This window comes from Mastacembelus armatus, chromosome 23 (assembly GCF_900324485.2).
Source record: "Mastacembelus armatus chromosome 23, fMasArm1.2, whole genome shotgun sequence".
NCBI classification, from domain to species: Eukaryota; Metazoa; Chordata; class Actinopteri; order Synbranchiformes; family Mastacembelidae; genus Mastacembelus; species Mastacembelus armatus.
Genome location: NC_046655.1, coordinates 4,221,636 through 4,240,159, shown reverse-complemented (window position 1 = coordinate 4,240,159; position 18,524 = coordinate 4,221,636). Strand labels below are relative to the sequence as shown.

Below are 18,524 nucleotides of genomic sequence, written 5' to 3'. Positions count from 1 at the left end.
CACATTTCATCTTGTGTGTGTTACTTCTAATAAAGGAGAAGAGCAGGGAAGCAGATGGAGGAAGGGAGAGAAGATAGAGAAGGACAGTCAGGAAACACAGAAGGAGATAATCCATCTTTGTGTTGTGACATTTGAAAATGAGGGTGCCTGTGACACATGTGTCTGGACTAACGTGAGTCATATTTATACCAAAATAAAAGATGACTTGCATGGTTGGTAGATTTCATACATGGGAAAATACACTTTCTATCAAAATTAAAATTCTTAATAAATATATGTACCACTCACTCTCTATATATTGACATCATCTAAAAATAACTCTAACTAAAGGGCAGCTTTGCCAAAGCTCAGGCTCATTTTACTGGGAAGATTAATCAAATCCTTTTAAACAATACACAAATATTAATAAAACCCCATCTAGACAAACTCTTATTTTCTTATTTTAATAATCAAGTATTTAATGGACCTAGACAGCATTGAAAACCACTGTAAAAAGGCCTTTATACAACATACCTCTGTACATTAACCATAAGATCAATACTAAACTCCTGTTTAGTGTTTATTGTATATTGTTTATTGTCAAAGTTAAATTACATTAGCTACTTTTGTTTACTAGCCAAAGTAACGTTACACAGTTTATTTTACCTGGGTATGGCCCTCTCAGCCTGAGCCGACGCTGGTGGTGAAGCATCTGATTTTTACTAGAAGAATATTAACAAAAAGAAAAATAACCACCACTTTAATTATCATACCAGCAGAGATAAAGTAAAAATAAATACACATGGAAATAAATATGTGTGAAATAGGTAAATGTAACAATTGTTTATTCTTGGCAATTTAAATGTATTCATTTATTTTTAGTCACAGGCATTTATTTATTTAATCCCTCATGTCCCTTTTGGGCTTCCATACAAACAGGCGTCCCTTACTGTGTAAAAGTAATTAGCAGCAGCCTCTTATCCATCTCTTTCACCATGAATGCCCCTCTTTATCTCAGCATTGTGCCAATGAGGACAGACTTTATGAAAAAGTAATTGTACAGTTCCTCCCAGTTCCATCTATTTTAAATATGAGAGATATGTTTCATTGGCAAATGGGCAGTTATGCATGAGATTCCTGCAAAAATGCTCATTGCTCAACTAAATGAAACTATGCACCGACAAAACAGAATTCAGACCACTTATGAAAAACTGTTTTACTTTCAAAGACCTCAGCCTCAGTTCCTTGTTACAGCAGATATATCAACAACAGCTTGCACATACACATACCAGACAGTTTGTCTTTTCAGAGCAAGGCATGGCACTGATGACAGCAGCAAATATCACCCAGTGCCAACAGTTTAGCTTTTAAAGAGCACGCATAATGATCAGTTTACAATTGAACCTTTCCAGAACCAGCATGTATTCAAGGCAGCACAATCACATTATGCTTTCAAGATTAGAGGAACCAGTGATATAACCAGAGTTTACATGTGCTGTATGAAGGCCCCTCACTTTAAAGTTTAAAAGCAAAATCCACCCTCACATACTATTACACTGTTAATACAGTACAGTCTAGGGATCATGTTGCAATCAAATGTCATTTCATTTTTTTCCTGAACTTTCCTGAGCCTACCAACCACAGATGGCTGCTAAGCTTCATAATCCATGATTGTGACACACCTGTTGCTCAAACTCTCAACCTTTGCTGTGGTTGCAGTGTATCCCAGCCTTTTTGTCTGATAAGGCCTTTAAACTGGGCTTCTCTGCTCTGCCTCTCTGCTGATGAGATTCAGAATAGTTACTTTGTTAGACAATGTCGAGACGCTTCAAGGTGGAGTTTTCTTTTACAAGAGGCTGTAGTGGTAATGGGACATTCGAAAAAAATATAAACTGCAACTTCATTTTCTTAGTAACACAAATACTGTGGGTCATTTTTGTGCAGTGATAGGCTGTTCAAATACTACTGGGGGACATCAGGGAAGGTAAAGAGGAGGAGTATATAAGACATGACACAACAGCATTTTAAAATCCTTTCCTCCTAAAAACATTTTGGGTTGTCCCTTGTTAACATTGGAAAATATTCTCTCATCCATGGGGGAGCTTCCATATTTTCCCAGGAGTTCAGTGTACAGTGGGTTACCTTCACAGGACTGTGTGGACTACAGTAAATACACGATATGTGAACACAGAGTACGGGCGTGGTAGGGCTCAGTCCTTTAGTGCACATTCAACATGAAAACAGACACTTTCCTTAAAAAACTCTTTTATTTTCTACGGACACTTTGGACTGTGGGTGTGACGTTCAGCTGCTTGTCACGCTCCTAAAACTAAAAGGGTTTTCATGTAGCTATAAAACTTAGACTACAGAGACTGATTTTTAACTTGGGACCAGAATTGTAAACAGGAATCAATATTCAAGTATTTCTTTTTATTAAAAACAGTCCCAAAGTAAAGCTTCTGTCCTGAAACATGTTTCCTTGGTAGCAATTAATAGTATTAGCTGTAGTTAGCCAGCTGATATATTCAGATGTGTGTTGGCCTCTTGTAATTTAGCCATTAAAAACTTTTGTCCGCAATAACTTCAGTGGTTCAAAACCTATTAACTCTTTAATACTGACTTTGGATACACTGGGAGATTTTTTTTTGACTGTAGCTGAAGTGTATGGAAATTGAAAATCAGCTTGAAAATCAGCTTAAAATCAGCTTGACTTCACTGTAATGACACAAGTAAATGTGACTTGTGTGGCTGTGTTAGCTAACATCTTCCAAACTTAGTGTAATTAGACCTGTTCCAGTGGGCTACGAGTAATTCTGGATATTTTACATCATTACTGAACACAGTATAAATGTGTCTGGAGGACAGAATGAAAATTGGAATAGACTATTTTATGAAAAACATGTCTTCACTGTACCAAAGCTTTCGGAAATGTCAAAGGTTTCAGTAGATTCTATAGCAGCACTGCACATGGCGGGAGTCTGATTTTCCTCTAGACCTTGGTCATTCACGGGGACCAGAAGAGTGAGCAGATAGCTCACTCTGCTGTGGAAAGTCTGGACTTTAGTCCCTTTGAGGATGCTGAACTGTGACTGAGGAAGACACTGAATCACCACAGGCTCTGGGGACGCTTTAACTTCACCTTCCTTCAGGCAAGAGCCAGGAGACCACAAAGGTTAACTTAAAATTCTATCCAGCTATCTGGTTTCCTCAAGTATGACAAGAAGCAGCCTTTGGTACAAGGCCACTGGGTTCAATTGTGCATGGCCAGATCGGTCGGTCACTGAATGAATGCTTAAGTTCTCGGCTAAATGGCAAGAAAACGGCACAAGGGCATGTGAGAGGGGCTGAAAGTCTGCGTGCCCTCTAGAAAGGCCAGTGTAAGTCCTCAAAGTCCCCCAGTTCACCCATGTTTACATCCGTCTCCAGCAAGCTCATGATGACCGCCATAGCTGCCTCATCGCTGCTGAAGCTGCTCAGGCCTGGCACCACCATACTGTCCAAGTCCACTTGGGATGGCTCGCCTGCTTGAAACAGAGCAGAAAAAAAAAGATTCAAGGAAAACCTGTCATGGAAATTTCTTTTAGGTTGTGAGAGTTGCTAATTCTCAAGAACAAACACAAGTGTGATGAATCATCTCAGTTTAATTCATGCAGCATGCAGAGAAGACATCTACTGCGCTCTCTGTCTTCTCCCCTAAATTTCACGACTGAGGACTGAGGACTGAGGACTGAGGACTGAGGACTGAGGACTGAGGACTGAGGACTGAGGACTGAGGACTGAGGACTGAGGACTGAGCTAATTTTCAGCCGAGGAAAGACTCCAAATGTGTTTTCAGGTGTCCTCTATCTTCAGGCATCTAACAGCACTAAAACAATATTGGCAGTTATTTACAGGCATCTAAAACACTAAAACCCCCATACCATGCATTCTTTAGCCCAACACTTTTAAGTGACCCTTTGACCACCTGTGTAAAACAACCACAACCCCCCCTGACACACACTGTCAAATACCACCTGTCATGATCAGTGTCATGTTTTATGTGTTGATGACTTGTTGGAGATTAATTGGATTTATGCTGATCCCGTAGACAGTACCTGTACTTTCAGATGTTGCACTGGCAGTGCCCACTGCTGTCCTCGAGTCAGGCTGGGACTGAGATGAACTGCCTGCTGCCTCCTCTCTGATGGGTGCCTGGAACAAGCCATTTTACGTTTAAGTGTGTAATTAAAGTCAAGAAAAAGAAGTTGTCTTAATTTTTTCTCTTAGATTTAAATAAAACTATCATGGAGACAGACATGTTATCTGCAGTGAGCATATAGTGGTGGAAATACAACTCAAGTCTATTACTATTACATGCGGCTGCAAACTGCAACCAGAACTCATTATTTCACCATTATTTTGTTTGGAAATGTGCAATGAATGTCTGAAAGACTAGCTTTAATTTGCATATAAATTCCACACAGCACAAAAAATTAGCATAAATATACAGTATTACATGTCAACATAAATTTCCATATAATTTCTGAGCCCTGCATATGAATTAAACATCCTTATGCCACTAAAAAAGTGACAGTTCAACAAGAAAACACACAACCTGGCATCAGGCATGCTGATTTTGAGCTTTATCATAAGTGGTTAACCTAAACAGTGTCATATTCCTCCAAGTAAACAAACTGGAGGTTATGTCACTCACACTCCTACTGGTCTGTGGGGAAACCAGCGGACATTTCTCCTGGGCCGGGGCAAACGGACTGGAAGCTCCGCTTGATGGAGAGGAGTTCATCCTGCACAAAAACAGCAAGAGAGAAAATGATTCTTGAAAACTCTGAATTTGATATAAATATTCTAAATTTGAATATATATATATATATATATATATATATATATATATATATATATATACACACACATACTTTATTTATACCTTATACCTATTTGTTTCATGCTACACCTTCATGCCACTGCATTTACTCATGTCCATGTCAATGTTCACCCATTTCCAATTTAATCCAAACAGCCACCAAATCCAGCTATTTCGATTTAGTTTTTTGTAGTACTTTTTGTACACATACACACACACACACACACACACACACACACACACACACACACACACACAAAGCACCTGTAGGCCTCGATGAGCTCATTTGCAATTTGGGTCCCTATGCTGCCTGCATAGATCATTGTACCTACTCCACTGGAGATGCCAGGAATTAGAGGTATTGGCTTTGTGTCTTCTGTAGAAGAAAACAACAGTGAAAAAAACATTACACAGAAAATTCAGATGCACGAGATGAATGGGGAATATAAATATACTATTTCTAATGTAAAATCTTATTTCCATAACATATTTCATACCTTGAAGTGCTATAGAGCTGCCTGCCCCATCATTATCTTTTGTGTGACCAGGCCCCCTGTTGGCGTAAAGGATTAGTATATATATCTACTTTATGCTTGATTATACTGTGTTTTATGGTAACATGACCACATTATGGTGATATTACAGATCAACACCAAAAACAATCAGGCAATCAGGGCCAAGTAGACATTATAAGGGCTCTTCCATAAAGTTAAGTTAAGTGACACCTCCATCCTCCAATAATGATACTCTGATGTGAATAAAAGAACCCATACTTACGAGATAACCCTGTTTAAAGACACGATAAACTCAACTTCTTTGGTCCATGGATTTGTAAAACTAAACCACTGGCTTTGGAGTGAAACGTATGAGCCGTATTTTGTTTTGAACTTGTAGCACTGTGTCTCAATCTTCTCTCTGCTTCGAAGAACTGCCAAGAGATTGGACACTGGTGTTATCACAGAGGATATTTAAGAGAAACAAACACTGCTCCTCGCTCTTTAGCTAGCAAAACATTTTCTAATCATAAGTGCTGGATGTCTTGTTTTGTGCTACAATTATCTCATCTCATAGTAATAAATCTGATGATATATATGCCTAAGTCTGCAGCGGCTTTGCTCCATCACCTTGCCTGTGTTTCTCTGCGAGGTGCTGCAGGTCATCCTGGTGGACGTACTCATAACACGACGTGCCGAGAACTTCCTGTGGCAGGTAACCAGTCACTGTCGTGGCTCTAGGAAAGAGAGAGGATAAACAGGGAGCTTAGTTCCTCTGGCTTTCACGTTCTTATTGTCGCTGTCTGTCAGAGATGTGCTGATCAACAAACACTGACCAGTCAAATTAGAACAAAGGCGAAAGCTGTTGAAGTGAACCTCTCTCACATAACATTCAGCTCATACAAATTCGACAAAATGATCCACTATACTTGTAGTGTGAAATTACTTCCCAAAAAACGAGAAGAGATTTTCATGTGATGCCATCAAGATGCACAGCTCTTTCTGAGAAACAACGGCAAAGACAGAAAGTATTATCTCCACTGACATTTAATACACTCATCTGCCTCCTCACCACAACACACCTTTGCCATTTCTTTCTCAGCGGAACTGTGTGTTCAGAACAAATCCATGACTCACGACAGGCAGATCAATGGCAACTTGTGCAGATGGAGGTAGTTAGAATCTGGAAACTCACTGTTGGTCTACAAAAGTGAACTTGCCGTCGATTGCATAGCGGGTGACGAATTCAGTGGGCTTCATATTGATGTTTTTGGAGGGCTGGTTGGACCCTTGAGGGTGGAGGCGGCACACCGTCACCAGGCAGGTCAGATTTGGCGTTTCCTTTTCAGTATCACCCTCAGAGTCCAGCTGGCTGCTCGGCCAGCTCCGCATGTATCCAGTGCAGTGGAGGGTACAGTATCTGTGTGTGTCTGTGGGAAGAAAACATACACTTGTAAAAGTATACAGACATATATTATGTAAAAAAACATAAAACTTATTATTAATTATTGACTGTAAAATTGCACCAAATTTAAAGCAGGTAGTTGTCACTTATATGAAATACAGCAGCATCTTCCTTTATTTTAGGGGCCTTTACTAAAATGTTACCGTTCAACCTAAACAGTTAAACCAGCACATTGATACAGCTGTATTAACAGGTAACAATATAATAATGTAATATTTTCTGAACTAGAACTTTTACTTTTGAGACCTGATGTCCATTTAGCTAAGTACTTATTTGATTCTACTTAAGTAGGGTTTTAAATGTAGGAAGTTTTAATATTTTTAATGATACTTATATATTACTATTTTTCTTAAACAAAGGATATGGGCACTAATTCTTCCATATTTTTTATTACAACCAAATCTTGTGAAAATCCAACCATGGTTCAGTCCATCTCTGGCTCTCAGCTCTAAACCAACTGGTTCCTACTGCAGAAGTAAAGCCTTTTACACAAATGTATACCTACCCAAAATCATTTTCTATTTATCATTGTATTTAATCATTTTATTTATTTTGTGCTAGTCAATATCTACTACCAGCAGGACAGTGCATGCAGCATTGACCCAAAGTAAACTGCAGTCTTTATAATAAAGGAACATGTAATAATAAAGAATTACATAGAAGAATTAGCTACGGGCTTTAGAGACAACTGATTGTTGGTTGTGTCTTTTCATGTTGACAAGAAACAACAGTGAAATATCCCCAGACTTGAATTTTAACCTATTGAATGTCTTCTCTTCTTTACATTGCAGTTGCTAAGGTTTGCCACTGAGTGGCGCCACACATCCTGTTTCTGTCACCACTATTAGGTTTAGAATAAGTGGGGTTTGGACCATCTTCTTACTTTGGTTACACAATGTACCACTGACCTACTTCCTGCACAGGACCAAGTTATTTTAAATTGTGTCATCTATGTGGAAAAACGTCTCCATCAAATACTGAATTCTTTCCACTATGAAATATCAAACAGTAAAACTTGACCCACATTGTGAAAGTCAGGAGAAGTCAATGTTTTTGTGCATGCCATCGCATCTGGGTTCCTTTACAGCTTTTCAATGACTATGAATGTGGCATTTCATGTATACGGTGAGGAGATGCTCAAAATAAATACTGAAAGTGAAGTGAAAAACAAGCACTGGCAAAAACTAATATCAAGATTTTGATAATAAATAAGAGGATTTTTTCATTTCTTCCACAAATTACAACTAATAGATGTTTAGGCTCGTCTACTTACATTTAACCCCAGCAATTTCTGCCAGTAGGTGTAGAAGGTGGTGTTGGAGGATGGTCACTACCCACCAAATCCCACCCTCACCCATCTCTCCACCAGATCCTCACCAGATAACTTCTTTATTTTCTCCCAGGCATACACATTTGTTAGTACGCTTGAATACTGACCACACAAACATCATAATCTCTTGATACACACCCACAATCCTCTTCCTCCTCATCTATTTTGGGCTAAAATGCTGTGCAGCTCCAGGACCTGACATGACTGTATACACAATGCTGACTACGCAGACAGGAAATTATTTTTAGTTAAATCAACCATACTGCTCTCAAGTGATACAGGTATTGTTGAGATAACAGACCACATAGTTAATTTAGATTAAATGTTATTCTACCCAGCCTAAAGAACCAGATGAGCAGGGCTAAGTTAAGTTATCTAGGATCTGGGTTCAAATGATATGGGATTATGAATAATAAGACAAGTATTTCCCATGCGCTTTAAAACCCAAATAAACCTGAAATACAACACTTCACAGTAAACCTCGACATTAGAGTCCTGTTTAAAAATATCAGAGACAGATAGCAAACAGACTCCAGTCTAAATTTTCTGGCATTGTTGCATTGCCTTCAGCAACGCATCCCTTCCATCTGGTATTTACAGACTAAAACATAGACTCATTTGGAAGTACTTAAATGAAAAATAGGACACTGGATGAAGCAACAGAACCAGATCAGTGCAACTAATGGGAATGTAAACAGAAGAGGAGTCAAGGATCGGTCTCTGTCTGTGCATTTATGTGTGCTAGATCTTTGCTAAGTGGGTCAATGAGATTATTAGCAGTTGTATAACTTTATAGAGTACCATAGAATCCACAAGTTACACTTATCTTAATTAGCATAATCAGCCGTGTATATGCAATATGCATTATGGCTAATATAAGCTCATACTTGTTGTATTGCTCTGCTGACACAGTCATGACAATGCTGTTAGCTGCTGCAGCTCCCTCCATCACCCCCATCTCCTCCTCATCTTCTGTATTTTTGATTCAACCAAGATTTAATGTTGGATACTTAGCAAAAGCTAAAATTTCACTGGTGTTATTGTTGTGATTAGATAGGTAGGTAGCTCCTGTCTGAACCCACCTTTCTTTTTGCAAGTACCAGGCAGTGAGTGCTTGTCTTCATGCTTCCCTGCCACTTCCCTGCCACTGCCACCGTGCTTCATACGGCAGAAGAAGGATCTCCGGGCCCCAGTGGACAAGTGGGATGGCCTGATGGGGGCATCTGCCTGGACTTGGACCCCAGCTGCACACAGAATACAGCATTTGTGAGATGATATGCTCTCACCTTGGTAGAATTTAATTTCACCTACTGTAGCTACCAGCTACATCAAATGTCTTCAACTCTTCCACATAGACTTATAATGTCAATTTTAGTTTTATCTCAAACCCAGCATGATGACAGACTTACTTGCAGCATCGATGAGGCACTGGTGAAGGTGTGACTCTGAAGACGACAGCTGTTCCTTTACCTTGTTGATGTCTTTGGGGTGAATGAAATCAAACAGGCTCTGCCCAGTCAGCTCCAACTGAGAAACCAATAGGCATACATGGATTTATTTACCTTTTTAAAGTCATATTATCAGATTTGCTTTAACTCTCCAGTGCAATTAACCACATTATTGTGGATTACCAACTTGACCATCACCAGACACTTATATCTGTGTTTCTTTATAAAGTTTTTCTTTATTGTACTGGAAGATGACAAGCAGGTACGGTCGTCGTTCTGACTGCCAAGGACTATGAACTTTAAAAAACATACAAATGCTCAGAGACTTCATCAGCACTTCAATAAAATGTTGCATGTGTTTTTGTTTCTGTATAAAATCTGCAGACGCACAAAACTGTGTGTGAGTCGTAAATAATCAGGTCCTCAAGTCCCCAAAATTAAGTGGTAACATGTAAGTTCACAATACTAACCTGGTACAAAGTTTTTTTATAAATCTATCTATCTTCAGTTCGTCTACTGGTAAGATGCACAAAATATTTATAGTTGATGACAACGGCAAAATGAGAGTGGCAGTGCAACAGACCCGGTTAAAGTTGAGGATCTTGGAGACGGACTCAGAGAGGAACAGGATTTTCGCTCGGTCACAACTTACAACCAACAGGAAACCGTCTGCAGCCTGGTACATACATAAACAGACATTAATACACAGTTGGATAGATGTATGATCAAAAGCTGCTTGGGGTCATACATGAAGGCCCACCCTGAGCAGAAGGTTCCTGAGGTCGTCTTGAGGCAGAATTGAAGGCTTAAAGGTGGTGTCTGTAAAGGCGCTGCTTGTCCCAGCTGAAAGGACAGGTGACGAGACTTTTACATGGAACAGAACAGACATTCTCTGATTTTTTCAATTACCAGAATGGTTAAGAGTTACCTCTGAGGGCTTTCAGGTGTTGTACAGCCTTCCGCAGCACAGTGAGTTTGTCAAGTTTTCGAGACATGGGCTGACAGGAAGGGATCATGGCAGACAGCTCGTCGATGAGGTTGTTCATTTTATCTCTCCGCCGTTTCTCAATCTGACGGTGAGGCTCCCTGTAGGTACATTCAGATATCAGACATTATGTCCCACATAACCTGAAAGGGAATTCAGACCTGCCGTGTGTATTTTGGGGAAAACAATATTGTGAAGTTCATAATAAAGTTATTTTTATTAAGTGGGTTCTTTAAGGACTTGTCCTGCACAATCAACATGGGATTAATCAGACACCTGATGGTGTTGTGTGATAAGAATCTAAAACATCTAAAGTGCCTGAAACGTCTGCACAGTACTACAGTGGCACAGTTGTTTGATGTAAAAATAGAATCACCTGAAACATTTTATTTTGACTTGCTGATCCTCTCCTTCAGATCTGCAGAAAGGGATCCAAAATTAAACTCTGTACTAGTATTCTATCATAAGACAGTGTAAGAGCAAAGCCAAGAAGACCGTGCACCTGCTGAGTTCATCATCCATCTGGAAGTCAGCGCTTTGCCTGTAATGCACATACTGTGGGTCATTTTATATTAAGAGGAAAATATGCATTATACAGTGCTGTAAAAATGTTTGCTCCCAAATGACACTGAGTTCGTTTTTCATCACAAACAACATAGCAGTGCTCTTACTGTACAGTGGTGTCTGACCTCTCCTCCACATCTCCCTTTCGTTTCCTTGGCAGCTCGACAGCTGGCGCAGAGGAGCCCGCCTGGCCTGGCCCTTCTTCCTCTGCAGCTGGATCTGATACATGAAAAGAGTCGACCAACACGGTGATGTGAGGGACTGCAAATAAACACATCAACCTTGAGGTCTCCATAGCACCGGCTTGTCAGACGCTTCATTAATAATTCACCATGAATGAATGAAAAAGACTTGCTCTGCCTGTGGAGTTTGTTGCACATACTGAGTGACTATGGTAAGACTCAAGGTTGACTCCTTCGATTTTTGGAAGCATTTGGGCCCTCAAAGCCCTGGCTTCTTTTTTGTGAGAAAATGATCAGGATGACTCATAAATATGTTTGTGGTAATGGTTGAAAATTATTTTTAAAAAGCCGGCATCTCTCTCAGGAATGTTGGTCTGACTGTGGAAAAAGGCATATGCCACTTCAAAAGCATTCCTGGCTGCAGGACTGCCAGAATTCCTCTTTTCCATCTTTCTCATTTCTGCTTAGTCTCTCACTAACCCAGCAACCCCTCCTCCCTCACACACACACACACACACACACACACACACACACACACACACACACACACACACACACAATTAAAATGCCTTGGTGCAGCCCTGTTCTGCAGTCATCTGCTTCTAGGCAGGCTCTCCGTGCACTGGCTCAAGCTTACCATCGAATGGCGCCAAAACCCCAGTTATGCTCAGAGTTTGTCACTTTAAAAGGCACGTGAGCATAAATGGGGTTTGTGCTATCGTCTTACCTAATGCTTATATAATGCTGTAACACTGACCTACTTCCCTCTTAGGACTCCCATATTTTAAATTGTGACATCCTTTTGGGAAAAAAAAAGTATTCATAAAAGTGAAGAAAGCTTTTCCATGTGTCCATTGACCATTACTGTCCCACATTTTCCTATTTTTCTCTCTATTGGGGGAAATGTAAATTATGCTAATGGAAAGCTCTAAATTATTAACCCATATTTTTTCTGCTGGTTTTATAATATCAGCTTGTTTTTACCCTTAAAGTTAATTTTAATGTTTACCTCAACTGTTCCACTCTGATATACAAAGGAAGGAGATTTCAAGAAGAAAACCTGTGGGTTTCTTAAGAAGAAAGCCTGTCTAACAGGTCATAGTGATCCTTTGCACGGACACAAAAGTCAAATCCCACAGACAAAGACATTTACAGGCGTTTCTAATCAGGCCGGCTTTTGCAGCAGTGCAGTGAAATGATAGACATAATTTTCTTTAATCCTTCAGAAGAGTTTAGTGGGTCATCACTGACGCAAAACTGGAATGTGGGAGGGAATGCCTGTCGACTCTCCCTTCCACCCACCACAGCTCCGCACCGCTGAAGCTGCTCTTTCTTTATTAGTCAGGAAATTTTCCTCTACCTGGGCGAGCCTTTCCAGCTGACTGCCTAAAACGTGCCTATGTGCTCTGTGTTGTGTTGAGTGCATGTATAAACAGACAACATTCTGCGTCACACCCTAGCTGAGAGCACCAGGCGTGACAAGAGTCCTGATGACAGGCCAAGCCTGCAGGGCAGCTGATGACAAACCATATTACTGAAACAGCACAGACCACCACCCATGGAAGTCATGCACATACCTTGAAGTATGTGAAGATGGAAAGTGGCATCTATATGTCCTGATTTAGAATACAGATGTCCCACAAAATATCTGCTACAACTCCATGTAATAATCTAATATCATGCAAAACAGCATACAACCAAACACAAGGTCAATAAAAGAATGCCATAAATGTCTGGAAAACATCACAGCTGGAGGAAACAGATATTTGTGCTGAGCATCTCTAGTTAGCTGCTGACACACTTTCAGACTGCTATTATACAAAACATGTTTATGAGGTGAAATTCATCCCTGCACTCAGACTAAATTATTTCTCGCTTTAAAATTTCCCAGGAGAGCAAGAGCAGCTACTCTGACGTCCCTGATTCTATCTCCAACACAGAGCCAAGTATTAACAACAATAAAAAAAAAAAAACAGAGCAACAACAGGCCTTGAAAGGTAAGCAGGGAATATTAAAAATAAACAGAACAAGTTACAGTGACAGAGTGGGCTAAATCAGCCACAGCAAAGATCTGGATACAAACAGTGTTTAAAGCTTGTCTATCTGTGTACAAAAGTACACTACTGTTCTACTAAGAAAAGTATACATTTTCCAAGCTGTGTCCTCTATAATTTTGCACAGTTTAACAGGAGTATGTATACAATCCTTATATAACACACAGTAAATAAACAATCAACATAAACACACACAGATAAAGTGTTTACCGAGGTCACATCAAGTTATTACAGTAAAAAAAAGGTGAAATATCTACCAGCCAATCTTTAATAATATTCTATATACTACACCCAGTTATAGATTGAACAAAAATGCCAGAATATGGTGTTTTCACAAAACAATAGAGTTGTGGTGAAGAACAGTAATCACAGGGAGAAACCATAGGCAATTCTGTTATTGTATAATCCTTATTTAACTACTTTGCATTTGTTTTCTTGCATATCTGTGATTTTTTTTTAGCTATTTGGACAGTCTCATCAGACAGATGTGTTTTAAGGAAGATGAACATATCATGTTTTTACTTCTTTTTACTAGGCTTTTTTTAGACAGTAAGTGTGCATTAGGACCTGGCTATATTAAGAAAATACATATGATAATTTAATGCAATACACTGTGTGAGTAAGATCAGTTGTTAATTTTCCAAAGCTGGTTCCATTACAGCTCATAGATGCAATTATCCAATACATGCAAAGGAGCAGAGACAGAATGTGGTGTCTATAACATGACGTCATTCATTTGATCGATCCTGGCCAAGATATAAAGCACATTGGCTTTCCAGATATAGCAGATATATACAATTGGAGCTCTAAGTGTAAAATCTTAAGAGTCATCCCTATTCCCAAAGCATCCCCTTCTTCTTTTAAACTACATATATTTAGCATTTATCACATGGGACTCAAACATCCAGCTGGCACACTATGTCCGTCAAAGACAGGATTGTCTGATTGTTTAAAAGCAAACAAATGCTCTTCTTTTTGTTAAAATTCAACAGAGATGCTGTTTCAAAACCACAGTTTAAAGATCAATCTGCAGCACCACTAATAGCAAAAGTTAAATTCAAATGTAGAATTTGAACATCAGTTATTACCTTATTAATCATTGTTTGACAATGATCTTTTGACACTTATGGCACTATGGTCCAAAATAATAATTAACTTTCTGGTATTTTTCTTTTTCATGCCTCAATGAAAAAACGTATTATTATTATTATTGAGTTTAGCTGAGATGTTGTGTAGTTTGAAGTTTGAGTCGGCGTTAAAAAGTTTCAATAGTTCACATGGCTGTGGTGTGCTTTTCTCTGGTTTGGAAACGGCAGGGAGCGACTACCTCCCTCTGCTGCACAGTGATGGCAGTGCTGCTCTACTGATCTACTGACCCAGTTTTGAAAGAAGCTGAATGAGAATGAACACAGACATGTGGAAGATGTTGGGTGCTTTAAAATGAATCAAACAAGTGAAACACAATACACACATCTTTTTTTTTTTTTTTTGCACACACTGTGGTACTGTGTTCTGTGTTGTAATGCAATGATAATTGTAACAAATTTTCAGTGAATGAATGAAATTTTTGAAAAATCACAACAGAAAAAAAAAAGGGTATTGCAATTCAATGTGGTCCAGAAGACCATACATATACAAATGAATGGTTTTATGGAAGATGAGCTAATGCTAATAGATCTCTGCAGGTTTCATCACCTACTGTAGTCTGTACTATTCTCTACTATTTCAGCAATTACCCATCCATTATCTATACCGGCTTATTCCTATTCAGGGTCACAGGGATCTGCTGGAGCCTTCATCAATTAAATCAATCCCCTCCTCTGTCACATTACAGCCTTTAATCAAGCAGAACAGGTGGCCTGACTTTAGATATAGTATATCAATATCCTTATGATCACTTTGTATTCATCAGTCTACATCAAGCTTGTGCAATTAAGGGAGAGGGACCTTGCTCCAGACAAATGACAGATTGTGACCAAGATTTGCGTTCTGCCAACCTTGGCTGGAATGTCAACTTTTTCCAGAAGTAGGTTTAAAGGTTAATGTTAACCCCTAATCCTAACTTTAACCTCTTACCCTAACCTCACCATACACTTCACAAGGTCATATACTTCTGGCTAATACTGCCAATTTCCTGCCATCTTGTCTACAACCAGTTACTCTTGCACAAACAAACCGCTCCAAAACAAAAACAACAACAAAAAACTTAAGGCGAGGACCCAAAAATGTTCTTGCGTGCAGCCCACTACGTGTTTCTCTGTATTTGTTAGATTTGTTTCCATTTGGTATTAAAAATCTTCCATACAGACACACAACATGTGGAGCCAAGTGATCAACTGAGGCCCAGCAGTTTGGTGAAGGTTCGGGGGGGTACAAATACTTTGGCAGGACAGGGAAAGATGGAGCTTATGGCTAAGGTCAGAAAAAATAAACAGATTTTATAATGTTGGGGTAAACTGTCGTCATGGTTACAGTCACGTGATTTCGTGTTCTAGTATTCCCCATGGAAAAGAACGCAGCTCTCTCGTCCACGCGCTCCCGCCGGAGACGAGCACGTAGTGCGGAAAAATGAATGGACGGTTTTCCACTATTACTACGCGCACGGCCGTTCACCGGTTGCTGATCGGTATTTTGGGTACAGCCAATTACCAGACAGATGCTTGGCTGCTCCAGTCACCGGGGCTGCAGATAATATCGCGTTACTTTACCCGGCAGGTTAGGTTCTGGTTGTACCGCTCGGCGAGAGGGGGGGGTGTCCTTACAGTCGTTAGTGTAGTCAACCTTTGTCAGCGTCTTGAACTCTCAACAAAAAGTCGACTTACAAAAAGAAAAAAACTTCTCTACGACCTGGTCACTGTCAGAGAGTCATTGTCCTAGCGGACTACAGAAGTGCTGCCTGCCAGGAGTATTTCTTCTACTTTGATTTGCAGCCAGAGACCGAGAAAGAGTGGACATGGGACCCGCCGCCAACAGAGATAACAACCTGAATTAACCGGAAAAATAATGCCGTCCCATTCAACCAGCACCTACCTGCTGGCCTGTCCGCCGTCCCGTCAGAGCCACCAGCCGACATGCCTACGGACTGGAGCCGGTGTGCCCGGTGGAGGCTACGGAGCTCCGCGGTGCATGTGGAGCCACCAGCTGTAGTAGTAACAGAGAGGAGAGGAGGGAGCTACGAGGAGCCGGGCAGTTGTATAATTGACTTCATTTTTCGCCTCACCCTCCTCCTCCCGTTTTTTTTGCAAAGGAGTGGGGGGGGGGGGTGGAAACGTGAGGGATGGGTGAGTGCGGAACACCCATATCCTTTTAGGAAACAAGGGAAGGAGGGAAGACTTCACATTTGTCTCATCCGTTTGTTTTGTGGATCAACTCAAGGCGTTTTACGAGAACAGCTACAGTTCATTCATTTCAGCCGCTCTCTGTCATGAATCTGCAGCCTTTTATCTGAAAGTAACACTTAAAAGATTGTGACATACCTTTAATTTGAAAATAAAACAAAAAAGATTGTGACATACCTTTAATTTGAAAATAAAACAAAAAAGATTGTGACATACCTTTAATTTGAAAATAAAACAAAAAAGATTGTGACATACCTTTAATCTGAAAATAAGACATAAAAGATTGTGACATACCTTTAATCTGAAAATAAGACATAAAAGATTGTGACATACCTTTAATCTGAAAATAAGACAAACGATTGTGACATACTTTGTATTTTTATGGCAGTAAAATGTTTGCTTTTGACAGAGAACAGACACAGAGCTTGTAAATCACGACACGCACACACTGTACATTGTTCACGAGTGAAATGCCTGAAACTTACACTAGTATTATGACAGCGCTAATAAAATCATTTCGGGCTTGTATCAGAGCCACAGCAGCCATGACAGGGCGGATGAAACACCGATTCCACCGAGGCGACGCACGTTTTCGTGACCTCAAAAAGTGCTATGCGCGCGTCACCGGTCTGACTTTGCTACGCTCTGGCTTTCCTCCAAACGAGTAGAGACAAGGAAGAGGTCTCACTCTGTACTTATTTCCCGGTACATAAACACTCTCATGAATGAACCAGGGATTAATGGAATCAATTTAAACTTAAAACTTTCAATGGACTATTTAAAAGATTCATATGATTATTAGAATTTGATTTACTTTCTATAACATAAACTCATAGGTGTTACCTGTGTTTATGATATATTATTATTCTTTGAAAAATGACTTTCATCTGATAGGCATCTTCTTCCTCATTAATAAAATCCAGACTTCATGAGTGAGTAAATACTTTGCAGAATAAAAGTTAAAATGTTCAACATAGAACGGCTCTATTTCATTGAAAAATCAGTTTTCATTCACTGGAGGCTTCACAGTTCAACATCATATATGTTGTCACAAAGACGAGCACATCTTAAACTTAGATCTAACATGCACGAGCAGAGTAATAAGCCAAATTTTTCATTTTCACATACATGTTATGTAGGCCTATATTTAGCAATATTCCTTAGCTGTTTTAAAATACAATATTATTTCTACTGAAGGTTTTCTATAAATATATTAAAAATAGTGACATAGTGTACAGCATTGTTGTAATCTCAGTTTATGGAGAAATGTAACACATTTCTAACAGTTTTACAGATGCTCCTAGTGCTGACACAAATAATTCCAGCAGCAGTCAGGAATTATTCAAATTTCGTCCTCATTTACCAAGTTTTTAAAAAACTCAAAGTGACTCATCACCTTCAATCTTGACGATCTTCGGTCGTCACCTACATAGTGCAATTTGAGCCCTTTGCACGAGACTTTACGTAAGAAGGGAAGGCTGCACGTGCCAGCGAGAAACGTGTTGACCTACATTCATGTGGCTACCTCACTGCAATGACGCGTCAGTGCGGCCGCCATGTTGGTACGGGTAAGGCCGCGCCTCCTTGTGCATGTTTGAGTATGAGGGGAAAAGGTCTATCCAGAATTAAAATAATCACAACCCAGTAAATTACAGTCGACGTCACATAAATGTGGTTATTATGAATACCAGGCACGTGTTGATGACACAAGATGGTTAAACGTCGCTGAAAGTATTAAAACGTCCAAAAGCAGCACAAAGTCTTCCATTGGAAATTACCAGAACCCCGCTGCAACATGACGACGGCAGAGACACCGGATGTTGC

The 18,524-nt window shown here is 39.8% G+C and overlaps 1 protein-coding gene across 1 annotated transcript; it reads right to left on the bottom strand.

Moving 5' to 3' along the window:
• Positions 1-1,158: 1,158 nt before the first annotated feature.
• On the bottom strand, positions 1,159-16,549 carry LOC113142296 (aryl hydrocarbon receptor nuclear translocator-like protein 2). The gene is made up of 17 exons (XM_026327262.1): positions 16,393-16,549; positions 11,234-11,345; positions 11,065-11,103; positions 10,939-10,980; positions 10,506-10,663; positions 10,338-10,420; positions 10,161-10,253; positions 9,539-9,656; positions 9,212-9,373; positions 6,530-6,764; positions 5,965-6,071; positions 5,618-5,768; positions 5,338-5,393; positions 5,105-5,216; positions 4,673-4,763; positions 4,074-4,170; positions 1,159-3,503 (listed from the first exon to the last, which is right to left on the bottom strand). The coding sequence occupies exons 1-17, from the start codon at positions 16,433-16,435 to the stop codon at positions 3,343-3,345; spliced, it is 1,860 nt and encodes a 619-aa protein (XP_026183047.1). The 5' UTR covers positions 16,436-16,549; the 3' UTR covers positions 1,159-3,342.
• Between the last annotated feature and the right edge of the window lie 1,975 nt (positions 16,550-18,524).